Source organism: Geotrypetes seraphini, chromosome 16 (genome assembly GCF_902459505.1).
Source record: "Geotrypetes seraphini chromosome 16, aGeoSer1.1, whole genome shotgun sequence".
Taxonomy (NCBI): domain Eukaryota; kingdom Metazoa; phylum Chordata; class Amphibia; order Gymnophiona; family Dermophiidae; genus Geotrypetes; species Geotrypetes seraphini.
In genome coordinates, this window is record NC_047099.1 from 36423893 (window position 1) to 36439288 (window position 15396).

The 15396-nt window shown below is 48.9% G+C and overlaps 1 protein-coding gene across 3 annotated transcripts; it reads left to right on the top strand.

Annotated features, from left to right (window-relative positions):
* Window positions 1-2026: 2026 nt before the first annotated feature.
* On the top strand, window positions 2027-15396 carry LOC117350651 (mothers against decapentaplegic homolog 6-like). Of its 3 annotated transcripts, none has more exons than XM_033925093.1 (4): window positions 2027-2226; window positions 6433-6897; window positions 8920-8979; window positions 11872-15396. In XM_033925093.1, exons 2-4 carry the CDS (start codon window positions 6477-6479, stop codon window positions 12423-12425), a joined length of 1035 nt encoding a protein of 344 aa, XP_033780984.1. In that variant the 5' UTR covers window positions 2027-2226; window positions 6433-6476; the 3' UTR covers window positions 12426-15396. The 3 variants fall into 3 exon arrangements, with proteins under 3 accessions (XP_033780984.1, XP_033780983.1, XP_033780982.1); XM_033925092.1 differs by having other exon boundaries at window positions 2029-2237; window positions 8920-9048; XM_033925091.1 differs by having other exon boundaries at window positions 2029-2226; window positions 8920-9048.

The following is a 15396-nucleotide window of genomic DNA, read 5'->3' on the forward strand; positions in this document are numbered from 1 at the left end:
GCTCAAGGGAGAAGAGGCCCAGTTTCTCTAATCTTTCGCTGTACGGCAACTCCTCCAGCCCCTTAACCATTTTAGTTGCTCTTCTCTGGATCCTTTCGAGTAGTACCGTGTCCTTCTTAAAGTACCAGTGCTGGACGCAGTACTCCAGGTGAGGGCGTACCATGGCCCGGTACAGCAGCATGATAACCTTCTCTGTCTCTTCAGTCCAGCATCTGCCCCTTCCATTCACTGTCTGTCTTTCCCTGCCATCTCTCCTCCTGCCCCCCCCCCACCCCCCAATTTGGTCTAGCATCCATCATCTTCCTTCTGTTCCCCTCATGGTCTGGCATCTCTATCCTTCCCTCCCCCCTGTGGTTTTTAGCATATCTCTCTTCTCATTTCCTCCACTCAGATCTGATCATTCTCTGCTCTCTCTTCCCTTTTCTTCTCTGGTCTTCCTTCTCTATTTTCTGCCTCCATCTAAATTAAATTCTTTCTTACTATTTAGTCCCGTTTCCCTCTTTTCACTGTGTCTACACACAGCTTGTCACCCCTTTCCCTCACCCCTCCATTATCTTACTATTTTCTTCCCCCTTTATTTATCTCCTCCTTCCATCCAGTATGTGTTCTTTCCCCACTTCCATTCAGCATCTGCTCTCCCTTCTCAACTGACATCCATCTGCCTTCTGCTCTCTCTCCCTTCTTCTCACTTCCATCATCTGTCCCCTTCTCTCTCTCTCTCATCTCCTCCATTCCATCATCTGCCCCTTCTCTCTCTCTCTCTCCCCCCCCCCCAACTTCCATCATCTGCCCCCCTTCCCCTCACCTTTGTGGGTCACTTTCTTTCCCCTGAGGGTGGCTCATGTCACAGGGGAAGCTTTGGCCGAGCAGAACCGCTTGATTGACAGTGGAACTTACTTGATTGATGTCGATGCTGGGGCCCGTTGCCGTTTGAAGGAAAAAAAAAAAGGTGGAAAAAAGGAACCTGTAAAGGCGAGAGGAAGGGAAACCTCCAGGACAGCTGCTTTTTGCCCTCCTTCAGCGGCCCAAGAGTTCAGACCAGCAGCGGCAGCTGTGTATGCTTTTAACTTCGGCACAGAGCTGCCCCTAATCAATAGTTTAGTGCGGTTTCATGAGGCAGCCTCGGGGCCTTTGATAGCCGGCCCGCTTCGATGATGCGATGTGGGCCGGCCTAGCAAAGGCCCCGAGGCTGCCTTATGAAACCGCGCTAAACTATTGATTAGGGGCAGCTCTGTGCCGAAGTTAAAAGCATACACAGCTGCCGCTGCTGGTCTGGAGGTGCGGAGACAAGGCAGGAGGCAAACGCGGTGGAAGGCAGGAGTCCCGGCGAAGGCAGGAGTCCCGGCACAGCGACTGCAACAGGAAGTTGCAAGTCAGCTGACGCCGGCCTTTCGTTGCGGCGGGGACCGAATCCTTCGCGGACCGGCAAGATTTTGTTTGCGGACCGGCGGTTGAAGAACTGTGCTCTACACTGTGTGCGCTGTGACGAGAAACTTGTGCGCTGCGAGGTAATATTTTGTGCGTGAGCGCACCCCAGCGCAGCTTAGCGGGAACACTTGAAGTGGTTACATATTATATATTAAACTAAACTGAGAAGAGAGATGTCCAATATTTCCTGCAGGAAAAGATTGCCTAATGAGAGAAATTTTGTCTTGGAAAAAAAACAGCTAAGCCATCCGCAGAAGGCGATAAAGATATTATTTTGTAGCTGGGGCTGTGGAGGATTAAGCGACTTGGCCAAAGTCACAAGGAACTGCCGTGGGAATTGAATCCCGTTCCCCATGCTCTCAAGAAGGGTAAGAGAGATTAACTAGGCTTCATCATGATACAGCCTAAACTGGGTCCAAAAGTCCCATTGCTGTGGCCCTATTGCTATCCTGTCCCTGGGTCCAGGACTGTAGCCCAGCCCACCTTCTTCCCGGGCCACACTTCTAATTTTGCCAAGCCATGAAGTCCGCCGAGCCTTCTAATCAATGAATTCCCAAAAGTGGGAGGTGCAGGGGAGGGGAAAGTTTGTTCAGAGCTGGCAGGATGTGTCAGGGAGGTTGCCAGCTCTGAAGCAGCTTCGCCTTTTCTCTCCTCAGCATCCTGCACCCTGCTTCATGGGCTCCCAGGACCTCTCCAGGGGATGCAGCCACCAGCTAGTCACCAGGCAACTCTAGCACACAAAGCTCAGACAAGAGGGACGATTCTTTCAAGGGCGCTTGCCAAGTGAAAGCTGTTACTGTACGTATCCTGTATGTGTCTCCATACTGGACGTGGGTTCATGTTATTTATATGTGCAGACTGGATGTCTGGCAGTGTGTGTGTACGGCTATATACGTACCCTGCGGTGCCTAGGGGAAGGCTCTCACACCTCTCTGGACTCTCGTCTCTTATCATCTGGGGACTGTGCTGTTTGCTGTGAAGGCAGTATATATTTCATATTACATGTGTGTGAGTGCAGGCGTGTTTTGGGATGCATCGTGGGTCTCTCACTCCAAACCTGTATATTTTGAATATAGAATGAAGAATATTTCCATGGGTAATGCGAGTTTGACTGCAGAAGAGGCCCTTTAAAATTTTCATTGGGGGGGGGAAGGAGGAAGAGGGTGAACAAGGACTAGAACAGGGGTGTTACAGTCCGTCCTCGAGAGCCGCAATCCAGTCGGGTTTTCAGGATTTTCCCCCCCTGAATATGCATGAGATCTGTTTGCATGCACTGCTTTCATTGTATGCTAATCTCATGCATATTCATGGGGGAAATCCTGAAAACCCGACTGGATTGCGGCCCTCAAGGAGGGACTTTGACACCCCTGGACTAAACTTTTAAGCTCCTTGTTCTACCAGCTTCCTACACTGTACAAGGGAAACACCAGATATATAGAAGACTGTCACATAAGAGTTGTCCCTGCTCAGTCACCAGAGACATCGTTTTGAGACAGCCTTCAACTCATAACCCTGCTGCCCTCTTCTCACCACCCTCGCCAGGAGTGTAACCCTTACCCTGGCATCCTATTTGTCTTTATTTATTAGATTGTGAGCTTATTCGAGCAAGGACTGTCTCCTTTGTGACTCTGTACAGAGCCAAAGACCTCTGATAGCACTCTAGAAATAATGAATAGTAGTTGAGCTGACCAGAGCCTTCCCAAATCCCCTCCCTAAAGAGAAGCAACTTCTCCATATGTCTTCAAGCCCTGTGCTTAGAGAGGAAGAGAGTATCGTTAACAGACGCAGATTAGATGTGATGCCAAGTAGGGGACAGGCACAGGAATACAGAGCCTGTCACCACCAGCATTGGAGTCCTCAGGGGATGACCACAGGGCTAAAGAGCCTGTCACCTCTAGGACGAGAGTTCAGGGGATAGAGACGGGGGTTACCTTTAGGACTGGAGGACTCAGGTGATGGAGACAGATACTGAGCCTGTCACTCTAGGATCAGAGGGCTCGAGATGGGCACAGGGATACAAAACCTGTCACCTCTGGGATTCAGGGGTACAGAGCCTGTTATCTCTAGGACTGGAGAGTTCAGGGGATGGATACAGGGGTTCAGAGTCTGTCACCTCTAGGACTGGGGGGCTCTGGGGATTGGTCACAGGTATACAGAACCTGTCTCCTCTAGGATTCAGGGGATGGATATAGGGGTACAGAGTAGAGCTGCCAATTTGCCATTCAAATCAATTCACTGATCCACTTCAGTGAATCGATTGAAATTGATTTGTTGTCCAATTCAGTGACTAACCACTCCCTCTGGTGAGACCTACCTCCAGGCTTGGCGAGTCAGCAGAGGCAACGCTCTGAACAGGCTGCTCGTGGCCTGCCCCTCTGGGGCCTTCCCTCTTCTGTGTCATCAGTGATGTCACATATAATGTGGCAGAGGAAAGTCTTAGCAGGGCAGGCCACAATCAGTCTGTTCCAAGCTGCCTCTTCAAGGCTGGCTGCTGCTGATTTGGGAAGCCCGGAGTTACAGTATGTCAGATCTCACAGTGGGAGGGTCAGTGGGGTGCTGCTGCGTAGGGGGATGGGAGGGAGGGGAGGAAGAATTGGGGGGGGGAGGAAAGGGAGAGATGTAACAAAGAGGGAGAAATGGGTGAGAGGGAGAAATCCTGCATATGGCAGAAGAGAAGGGAGGGAGACATGCTTGGAGAAGAGAAGAGAAATGTTGGATATAGGGTGGAGGCTCTTCCGGAGGCTGTTATAGGGGGAAACACCCTCCAAGGATTCAAGACAAAGTAGATAAAGACAGGTTGTTCACCCTTTCCAAGGTAGGGAGAACGAGAGGGCACTCTCTAAAGTGAAAGGGGATAGATTCCGTACAAACGTAAGGAAGTTCTTCTTCACCCAGAGAGTGGTGGAAAACTGGAATGCTCTTCCGGAGGCTGTTATAGGGGGAAACACCCTCCAGGGACTCAAGACAAAGTTGGACAAGTTCCTGCTCAACTAGAACGTACGCAGGTAGGGCTAGTCTCAGTTAGGGCACTGGTCTTTGACCTAAGGGCCGCCGCAGGAGCGGATTGCTGGCAGGATGGACCACTGGTCTGACCCAGCAGCGGCAATTCTTATGTTCTTAAGGTTATTCCCTTCTTGAACTTTTTGGTATCTTTTTCTAGGTTTAATTCCTTTGTTAGGGAGTTCCACCATACATACACGTACACATTGTTGTAGATATATTTTGTTTCATGAGCAAACCAAGGAAATGTTTTGTTGTTTATCTGCAATGACATCACTTTCTTTTCCAGAGATAAATAAAACAACAACAAAAAAAGATTTGACATCGATATGGGAACATTTCTTAAGAAAGAACTGAATATTTCATGGGGTGTCCTAATTTTTTCACATGACTTTATAGCCAGCCTTTCTCATATTTTGCTACTCTGTGTAGTGAAAAAAAAGGAAGGAAAAGAAGCTCTTCCATGGCACTTTTACTTTTTTTCCTTAATACCCGTTGAGTTTTCCTCCATTGCATTTCCTGATCCTGCAATGAATTCTGTTCATTCATTACTTGCAGACCCATTGATTACTTTCACCTACGGCGCTCCATTCTCTGGAAACATAGGCGTGACCCAGAAGTTGGAACAGCTTCCTTGGCACTCTGTTTGTGGGTTTTTTCCCCGCCGCAGCTCCTTGTGCCTCTGGCCAAGTCTCCTATCATATGTATGGCCTCCTTCATACTTACAACCTGCCATGCATTCATTAATTACTATGCACTTCTTTTTCAAAGCTCCAACGACTGCTCTGTTGGATTTTATTTTCCGTGGTACTGTTTTGTCTTTCTACAGACACACAAAATGCTTTCTTTCCACGTTTCACTTTTTTCCGGCCTTCCATTTGTTGTAATGTCTGTTGAGCTTTTTGGCATATTGGATCATCTCTCTCTCTCTATATATATATATATATATTTAAAATCACCGCAGACCCAGAAAGAGGAGAATTTTAGGTTAACTTCAGCAGTACAGATCTTGTCATCTCTAGGACTGGAGAGCTGAAGGGATGGGCACTGGCATACAGAGCCTGTCACCTCTACGACTGAAGGATTCAGAGGATGGGCACAAGGGTACAGATCCTGTCACCTCTAAGGCTCATGGGATGGACTCAGAGGTACAGAGCCTGTCACCTCTAGGATTCAGGGGATGAACACAGAGGTACAGAGCCTGTCACCTCTAGGACTGAAGAGTTCAGAGGATGGGCACAGGGGTACAGAGCCTGTCACCTCTAGGATTCAGGGGATGAACACAGAGGTACAGAGCCTGTCACCTCTAGGCCTGAAGAGTTCAGAGGATGGGCACAGGGGTACAGAGCCTGTCACCTCTAGGATTCAGGGGATGAACACAGAGGTACAGAGCCTGTCACCTCTAGGACTGAAGAGTTCAGAGGATGGGCACAGGGGTACAGAGCCTGTCACCTCTAGGATTCAGGGGATGAACACAGAGGTACAGAGCCTGTCACCTCTAGGACTGAAGAGTTCAGAGGATGGGCACAGGGGTACAGAGCCTGTCACCTCTAGCATTCAGGGGATGAACACAGAGGTACAGAGCCTGTCACCTCTAGGACTGAAGAGTTCAGAGGATGGGCACAGGGGTACAGAGCCTGTCACCTCTAGGATTCAGGGGATGAACACAGAGGTACAGAGCCTGTCACCTCTAGGACTGAAGAGTTCAGAGGATGGGCACAGGGGTACAGAGCCTGTCACCTCTTGGACTGCATAGAGCCTGTCACTTCTAGGACTGAAGGGCTCAGGGGATGGGCACAGGTGTACAGAGCTTGTTACCTCTAGGACTGGAGGGCTCAGGGGATGGGCACAGTGATAGAAAGTTTGCATGGTAGCTCTATGAAGTGTAACTTGGAGAGAAGTAAAGTTAGAGGCCAAGCAGCTGAATAAATGCAAGATATAATGCTGAACCGTGGAGTTCATGCTACCCTCCTAACATTGTCCTTTTCTTCCTCCTAAATACAGATTGACTGGAAGCCGGAGATCTTCTTCAGAGCATAGAGCATCATATGTTCCGGTCCCGGCGGTCCTGCTTCGTGAGACGACTTTGGAGACATCGCTGTGGAGGTTCCCAGTCTGTGTCTTTCACTCGTGGCCAAATAGATGGAAGCCCCAACCCTGAGGAGTCCCTTAATACCGCCAAGGTGACTGCTCACTCCCTCTTCCGGAGGCTGAAGGATGAGCAGCTGCAGGTTCTGGCCGAGGTGGTGGAGAGCAAGGGAGCCCGAGACTCCAGCTGTATCCTGGTGCCCCAGCCCAAGCAGGCCTTGGCCCCCCATCTGGTTCTATGTAGGCTGTACCGCTGGCCAGACCTCAAGCATGCTCAGGAGCTGAAGAGACTCTGTTATTGTGAGGTGTTCTGGAGGAGAGGCACCGAGGGAAGCTCATCCTGCTGCAACCCCTACCATTTCAGCCGGCTCTGCACACCAGGTGAGGTGTCCACTCACAACTTCATTCCACTGCTGGTTCATAGTCGAGGCCAATGCTGTTTAAGGAAGCTATTTAAGGCTCTGCAGAACCCTTTATGATCAGTGTAAACATCCAAAAGACACTGGTTTGGGCAATGAGACAGATCTGATACTTCACAGAGAGTGAGTGAAATCAGGGCGGAGGGGAATTTCACATCCTCTGCCTATTGCTGTCTGACCCACATAACACCCAGACTGCAGATCTCAAAGCCTTTTCAGATAAAGTTAACCAATATTAACGATCCCTTGGATTGGGCAGGATCCGTCTGCAGTACCTGGGTTCGCTGGGGCGGGTCTATCTGTACCTGGGGTCATTGGGGATGATATTGCTGGGGGCTGAGGCATAAGAACATAAGATTTGCGTGACTTTAAGAAATTATTGAAGAAACACCTGTTTTGCAGTATGAAATATGGGTATAAGAACATAAGCAGTGCCTCCGCTGGGTCAGACCTGAGGTCCATCATGCCCAGCAGTCCGCTCACGTGGCGGCCCAACAGGTTCAGGACCTATGCAGTAATCTTCTATCTATACCCCTGGTCGCTGATTTGCTGGTGTGTAAATGTACACTTCCCCCTCCCCATTCGCGGTTTCTGCACTTGCGATTTCACATAATCGCAATTTTTTTCTGGGGAGGGGGAAAATTTTTAAAAAAACATTTTTTACTTCCCTGCCGCCTTCCCGGCCTTACCTGGTGGTCTAGCGAGCTTTCGGGGCAGGAGCGATCTTCCTACGCTCCTGCCCCGTGTAGATCGCCATGAGGAAATGGCTGTAGGGAGTTCCCGTCGTCGTCTCGAGACAGCAGCCATTTCCTCATGGCGATCTGCACGGGGCAGGAGCGTAGGAAGATCGCTCCTGCCCCGAAAGCCCTCTAGACCACCAGGTAAGGCCGGGAAGGCGGCAGGGAGGTGGTGGTGGGTCAGAGTCGGATAATCGCGGTTTTTCGCCATTCGCGATCCGGCTCTGCCCGTATCCCCTGCGAATAACGAGGGAGAAGTATATATCAGTATGTTTTATTGTGAACTGCCCTGGAAAAAGTGGGTTATGCATGAATAAAAATAAATAAATTGGCATAGTGGGACAGACCAAAGGTCCATGAAGTTCAGTATCCTGTTTCCAACAGTGGCCCCTCCACGTCCCAAGTACCTAGCTAGGTCCCAAGTAGTAAAATAGATTTTATGCTCCTTATCCTAGGAATAAGCAGTGGGTTTCTCAAAGCTATCTCAATAATGGCCTATGGACTTCTCTTTTAGGAAATTATCCAAACCTTTTTTTAAAACCCCGCTAAGCTAACTGATTTCACCACATTGTCCGGCAATGAATTAAGAACGTAAGAATAGCCTTACTGGGTCAGGCCAATGAGCCATCTAGCCCAGTATCCCATCTTCACGGAGACCAATCCAAGTCACAAGTTCCAGAGTTTAATTACACATTGTCTGTGCCTGAGGTCAGTTGGGAATGAGGATAAGGTTGGAGATGGGAATATGGTTGGGGGGTGTAGTCTTATCTCAGTGGTCTCCAACTCCAACCCTTTGCAGGGCCACATTTTGGATTTGTAGGTAGTTGGAGGGCCTCAGAAAAAAATAGTTAATGTCTTATTAAAGAAATGACAATTTTGCATGAGCTAAAATTCTTTATAGTTTCTAAATCTTTCCTTTTGGCTAAGTCTTAATAATAATATTGTCATTTATAGCTAAAGAGACATACGATCAAGCAACTGTTTTATTTTACTTTTGGGATTATGATAAACATACCGAGGGCCTCAAAATAGTACCTGGCGGGCCGCATGTGGCCCCCCGGGCCGCGAGTTTGAGACCACTGGTCTATCTGTACCTGAGATTACTGGTGATGGGGGCTGCATTTATCCATTCTCATAGGGTGTCTGAGGCTGGGACCGATCTGTATCGCTAATCTCTGCAGTTTTTACCTCTTACCTCCAGTTCTCTGCCTGTTTGAAGTGCTATTTTTTTTTTTTTTTCTTTCCAGAGTCTCCACCCCCACCCTATCGTAAACTGGCAGCCCTGGATTATTCCTGGCCGGAGCTGGGTAAGCGCCTCTATGCCCGGGAGTCTGCTAAGCCGAGTAACTGTAATAACTCCAGTTGGGACTGGCATGGTAAGGGAGAGGATGGAGAGAATTCTTTCAAAGAGAGGAAAGATGCAAGCGTTAGGACTTCAGAAATGTCAATATTTCTCCTTTTATATTCCTGTAAGCTGTGCTGAGTGACGCGTGCTGGTATGTGATCAAAGGTTCAGGACCTCTTTTCTTATATCAGGAAGTTCTGTTTGTCCCACCATGGCCTCCGCATACCCTTGTCCTTCTGGAGCCCACAAGCTGGGAGTGTCCAGACTGAGAGAAACTGACAGTCCCAAAAGAGCTGTCCCACAATGGCCCTACAACCTGAGGTGTACCAGCTCCTGTCTTCTAACCCTTCAGTATGACTGCGGTACTCCCCCAGCTCATGATTTCTTACACAGCACCTGACCTCCGACCCTTCAGCAAAACTACTGATTTTCAGTGTGACTGCTGTCCTACCCCAGCTCCTGACCTCTGACCCAGCAGCATCTGACCTCTTAAGCACTGGTACTACCTGACCTTTGACCCTTCAATGTGCCCACTGTACTACCGTAGCGCTTGACCTTTGACCCTTCAGTGTGACCACACCAGCTCCTGAACCTTCGGTGGGACTGACCTCTGACCCGGCAGTGTTCCTGACCTTTGCTGTAATAGGCTGGTTGCCACTTTCTGACCTGAATGACTCCGTGAAGGTGCCTTGCGGGTCTTGATCTGCCCTCATGTACTGTAATGCATTTAATGCAGGGTACGTAACTTAAGCTGGTGCCTCAATTAATGCAGGTTAGTAAATGACTGTTCCCCATGCTCAGAGCTCACAATACATTGTGTCCCTCATTTAGAAGTCAGGCTGTCACTCAAAGATCACACTGTCATAGAACATAGAACCTTGATGGCAGATAAAGGCCAAATGGCCCATCTAGTCTGCCCATCCGCATTTACCATTATCTCTTCCTCTCCCTATTGGCTAAGGCTCTTAACATTTGCATCTCCTCTTCCTATAGGCTAAGGCTCTTTACACCTGCATTGTGAGGTCATAGAGCTTTATGGTTAGAGAAACATGATGGCAGATAAAGGCCAAATGACCCATCCAGAGCAGCCACTATCTCCTCCTCTCCCTATTGGCTAGGTTTTTAACATTTGCATCTCCTCTTCCTATAGGCTAAGGCTCTTTACACCTGCATTGTGATGTCATAGAGCAGATACAGGCCAAATGGCCCATCCAGAGCAGCCACTATCTCTTCCTCTCCCTATTGGCTAGGTTCTTAACATTTGCATCTCCTCTTCCTATAGGCTAAGGCTCTTTACACCTGCATCGTGATGTCATAGAATTTTATGCTTAAAGAAACATTGTAACATGATGGCAGATAAAGTCCAAATGGCCCATCCAGTCTGCCCATCCGTAGTAACCATTATCTCTTTCTCTCTCCGAGAGATCCCACGTGCCTAGCCCAGGCCCTTTTGAATTCATACATAGTGTCTGCCTCCACCACCCCTTCCGGGAGACTGTTCCACTCATCTACCACCCTTTCTGTAAAAAGTATTTCCTTAGATTGCTCCGGAGCCTATCACCTCTCAACTTCATCCTATGCCCTCTCATTCCAGAGCTTCCTTTCAAATGAAAGACTCGACTCGTGCGCATTTACATTACATAGGTATTTAAACGTCTCTATCCTATCTCCCCTCTCCCTCCTTTCCTCCAAAGTCTACAGATTGAGATCTTTAAGTCTGTCCCCATATGCCTTTTGATGAAGACCACTGACCATTTTAGAAGCCTTCCTCTGGACCGTCTCCATCCTTTTCATATCTATTTGAAGGTGCGGCCTCCAGAATTGTGCACAATATTCTAAATGAGGTCTCACCAAAGTCTTATACAGGGGCATCAATATCTCCTTTTTCCTACTGGCCATACCTCTCCCTAGGCAACCCATGTCCCTCACTCGGGGGATCGTAGACACTCTGTGTTTGTCACTCAGATACCAGGCCGTCATACACCCTGTCTTTGGAAATCAGACTGTCATGCACTACATTCCTCTCTCAGGAATCGTAATGGGATTCTCTGTATCCCTCACTTAGATGCTGCACGGACTTATCTGGATTTCTGTCTTTCAGATGTTTTCGGGCATGTGCTGAGGGCAAGGGGGCCCTATGACATTCTTTAGGTTGTTGTTTTTTTTTAAGCTCTGTTTCATGTGTATTTGGTGTCGAGCAGCAGGGGAGGGAGACGGCTACCAGCCTCTTAAATAGGGAGCAGCAGAGCCAGAGGCCCCCAAGCTCAATTAGGAAAACAAAATAATTGTCAGAGAAAGAAAAGCTACGCCAGAAACCAACATCCTCTCTCCAAAAACAAACTAGGGCCGGCAGCCAGGCTGGGAGGACGATCTCCACCCCCCCCCCCCTTGTTATTTCTGGCCTTCGTACTCAGGAAATGAGGCAGGATCCTGACGTCAAGTCACCCCCCGTCCCCGGCTCCTGTCCAGGCTTATCCAGAGCTCTGCCCCTCTCTGACCAAAAGCCTTTCCAGCACAGAGACACTGAAATGGACTGTCCCTGCTCGCCATGCTTATGCCTGCGTCACTGGGGCTTTTATCCTCACTTTCATATGACTTTATGCACTCTGTTTATTTTTAAAAGTTGTACCGCCTACCCGAAATAACCATTCAAAGTAGTTTAGAAAACTAGCAATCCAAAAAAGATAAATTGACATTTAAAAAAAAGCCATAAACCCCATCCAAACTTCTACAGGAAACATTATACTAAGTGACATAAACAGAGCCATTGAAGTACCAAAAGGTCCTAAGCTTTTCTGGGTTTTTTTTTTTTTTTTTTGTTCTTGTTGCTTACAGTATCTTTGTTCTTCTGCAGACACTACACTGTCCAGAACCAGCATCAAAGATGGGTACTGGTGTAAACTGGCTTACTGGGAGCACCGGACCCGTGTGGGCTGCCTCCATGCCGTGTACGAGTCCTCTGTCAACATTTTCTGTGACCTGCCTCAGGGAAGTGGCTTTTGCCTGGGGCAGCTAAGCTCCGAACGCTGCAGCGAGGCCGTGAGACGCACCCGGGGCAAGATCGGGCAAGGGCTGTTGCTGAGCCTGGAGAAGGATGGCGTCTGGGCATACAACCGCAGTGAGCATCCCATCTTTGTCAACTCCCCGACGCTAGCTCCGCCCGGCTCTCGCACCCTTTCTGTCCACAAGGTTCTGCCTGGGTATTCCATGAAGATCTTTGACTCTGAACGTCCAGTGATAGCCGGCAGCCCATCGGTGCTTGGTGACGGGCCCTGGGATCCTAACAGTATACGAATTAGTTTTGCCAAAGGTTGGGGGCCCTATTACTCCCGGCAGTTCATCACATCCTGTCCCTGCTGGTTGGAGATCTTACTGAACTGCCCCAGACGAGCAGTTCTGTCACCCTGATACCTACTCAAAAGTGAAGGGGGACACCTTTCTGTGGCATCGCTGTCCCCGTCCCAGCCGTCTCCTGCTTATTGCAAAAGCTGGTGTCAATGTCTCTTGTTTCACGCTTTGGCTGCGTTTTCCAGCGTGCTCTGTTGAGTGATAGTTTTACACTGAGATCTGGTAACAAAAAGTTCACGTAGTCCCTGTATTTCCAGAAACTTCTTGTCCTGTGGGGGGGGGGGAACCCTGTTTGTCTCCTGCTAATTTAACGATTCAGGTTAGCGTTTAATTTATGTCTTCCTTTGCACCCAGAGGCATCGCTCAGAGATAGTCCAAGGCTGGGTTAAGAGGTTCTGGTTCCATAGGTCAGGGATCGAGAGAGTCTCTGAGCACTGTAAAAGCTTCGTAGTGCTACCAGACCCTCCTTTCCATAGTGCTACAAGATGCAGAGGCATGTGAGAGTCTACAGAGAAGAGGCCACACGAAATTTATAGTTTTGTGGTTAAAATGGGATCGGGGGAGAGCTGCCTCAGTCCAGGCAGAACTTGAACATGGACAGAGAGGGGGGCAAGATGTACCAGCAGGTGCCCCAGGGCACAGCCTGGTGGTAAAGTGCAGATGTTTGCTATGAAACTGTGGCTTACCTGTATTATAGATGTTCTCAGTACTGGGGCTGACTCTTTAAGCTAATGTTAGCCAGAGCCTGAGAATGCCAAGAGAAAGAAAGAAGTGATGTGCTGGAGGGCTCCCAGTGGCCCCTGGGAGTGGAGGGAGCTGAGAGAGTAAAAAGAAGGGTTCGGAGCACAGAGAGGGACAGAGAAAAGTGGGGAAGGAGAGATAAGGGGGAGGTATGTAGAACAAGACCTGAGATGTGCAAAACAGAGAGCAGGAGAGAGAGAGACCGGGAACAAGGAATGAGAGTGCAAATTAGACGGCAGAAGAGACAAGATGGGGAGAGGAGTATGTAGAATAAGGAATGAGAGAGCAGGAGAGAGAGGGATGGGGGTACATAGAACAAGGATACTGGTGCAGGATTCTGGGGCAGGAATTAATCATGTTGATCATTTCTGTAGCCATGTAGAATGTATTGTGTTCACACATATTATTTATATGTTATTAAAATATCTGTCTTGACCTCACCACCACTGCTGTACTTTGCATAAGGAAATCCCACCCCCTCCAAACGGAGCAGATGAAATCCATTTCTGTTCAGCATTTAGAGATTTGGTTAAGGTGTCGCTGCCATTCTTTTTAGTTCACAGAGGTAGGGTTACCATATTTGTAAACTCAAAAAAGAGGGCACGTGACCCCATCCTGCCTCACCTCCCACCCGTCTCACCCCTGCCCCACCCTTCACCCATTTCCTTAGTCCCTCCATTCCCCCCACAGGTGCTTTTCTTTCTCCTCCCCCCCCCCCGTGGGTGGTCCTCCTACCCCCCTGTGGGTACTTTTCTCTCTATATCCACAACTTCCCTCCCCTATGGGTTCTCTTTCTCTCTTCCTCCTCCAACTCCCTCCCCCATAGGACGGTGCTTCTCTCTCTCTCTCCCTATGGCTCTCCCCTGTCTCCCACCTACCTCCGCACCAAAATTTAATCTTTGGACTTGCTGGCAGCACCAGTGAGGTGAGCCTGCTGCCGTCTGCCTGCCCCAGAAGCCGCCTCTCTGGAAAGTCCTGCATACATGGGAACAGGAAGTCGCTCCAGAGAGAAGGCTTCCAGGGCTAGCCGATGGCAGCAGGCTCATCTCGCTGCTGCTGCTGCTGCTGGCCAGCCCAAAGATTAAATTTCAGCGGAGCTGGAGGTAGGTAGGGACAAGGAAGAATAACCCAGAAGGGAGAAATTCAGAACTCTGGTAACCCTACAGAGAGGGATTTTGAGACTTGTTTGCTACCTGACCCATCCTTGGGCACTGGGCACAGCCTGCATCTCAGGTCTTTGTAAAGAGTGCCCTCCGGTGGTAGAGATTGGAAAGTGTAGTCAGTGAAAAGTTCTAATGCATCCATTACTGGCATTAGCACCCCCCCCCCCCCTTCCCTGCAGTGTGGGATTTGTAGTGCCTGAAATCAGTTCTGTAACTCCCATAATGCATAAGGATTGGGTGCTCAGAAATCCAGGACTGCCTAAAATCTCCAGCCTGGAACTAGATAACTTGGCATCTGGGTATCTCCTGCTTTAACTCTTATCCAGGAACTTACAGCCATTGACTAGCTAAGTTTTTGGCAGGTCTGTATTCATTTACCGTGTATTACTACATCCCAGCTCTCAGGGGGAGGAAACCTTTCAAAGGACACCTCGTATTTTCTCTCTTTAATTATGATTATATTAATCCATATTAATTGTTCAGTATTAATCAATATGTCATTTAATACTCATCGCTGGGTCTCCTGCCGTGGGAGGAAGGGCTGGCAGCTGTATCACTGTGTAGGAACCTGCAAAATCCAGTCCTGGTATTATCATTCAGTGTGTAGGGAAAACCTCTGTATAACATCAGTGCAAGCCAAGGAAAGCATGGAAGCCAATGCTGAGCCCCCTCGCTGATTAGGAGAGAGTATCGGGGGCTCGGCAACCCTCTGCATAAGCTGGTTGGAGTAGAGCAGGGGTTTCAAAGTCCCTCCTTGAGGGCTGCAATCCAGTTGGGTTTTCAGGATTTCCCCAATGAATATGCATGAGATCTATGTGCATGCACTGCTTTCAATGTATATTCATTGGGGAAATCCTGAAAACCTGACTGGATTGCGGCCCTCAAGGAGGGACTTTGAGATCCCTGGAGTAGAGGGAGACCTGGACTATTAGTTTTAATCATCACAAACTGAGTCTCTGAAATCTAGTGCAGCCCTGGTCTTCCAGCTCCCATCCCAATTCAGGCTGAGAAGTCCCACTGCTGGTAGGCTATAAGACCAGGACTGGCTTTCACTGCCATGAGACCTGGAGTGAGGCACACTGATATGCTTGTATGTCTTTATATAAATAAAGGAAAATGATTAATCA

Excerpts from the sequence above, each read along its gene's own strand:
- LOC117350651 (XM_033925092.1), top strand. The coding sequence starts at position 6,477 with ATGTTCCGGTCCCGGCGGTCCTGCTTCGTGAGACGACTTTGGAGACAT. Across the intron at positions 6,898-8,919 it reads CAGCCGGCTCTGCACACCAG|AGTCTCCACCCCCACCCTAT; the intron begins GTGAGGTGTCCA and ends TTTTCTTTCCAG. Across the intron at positions 9,049-11,871 it reads CTCCAGTTGGGACTGGCATG|ACACTACACTGTCCAGAACC; the intron begins GTAAGGGAGAGG and ends GTTCTTCTGCAG.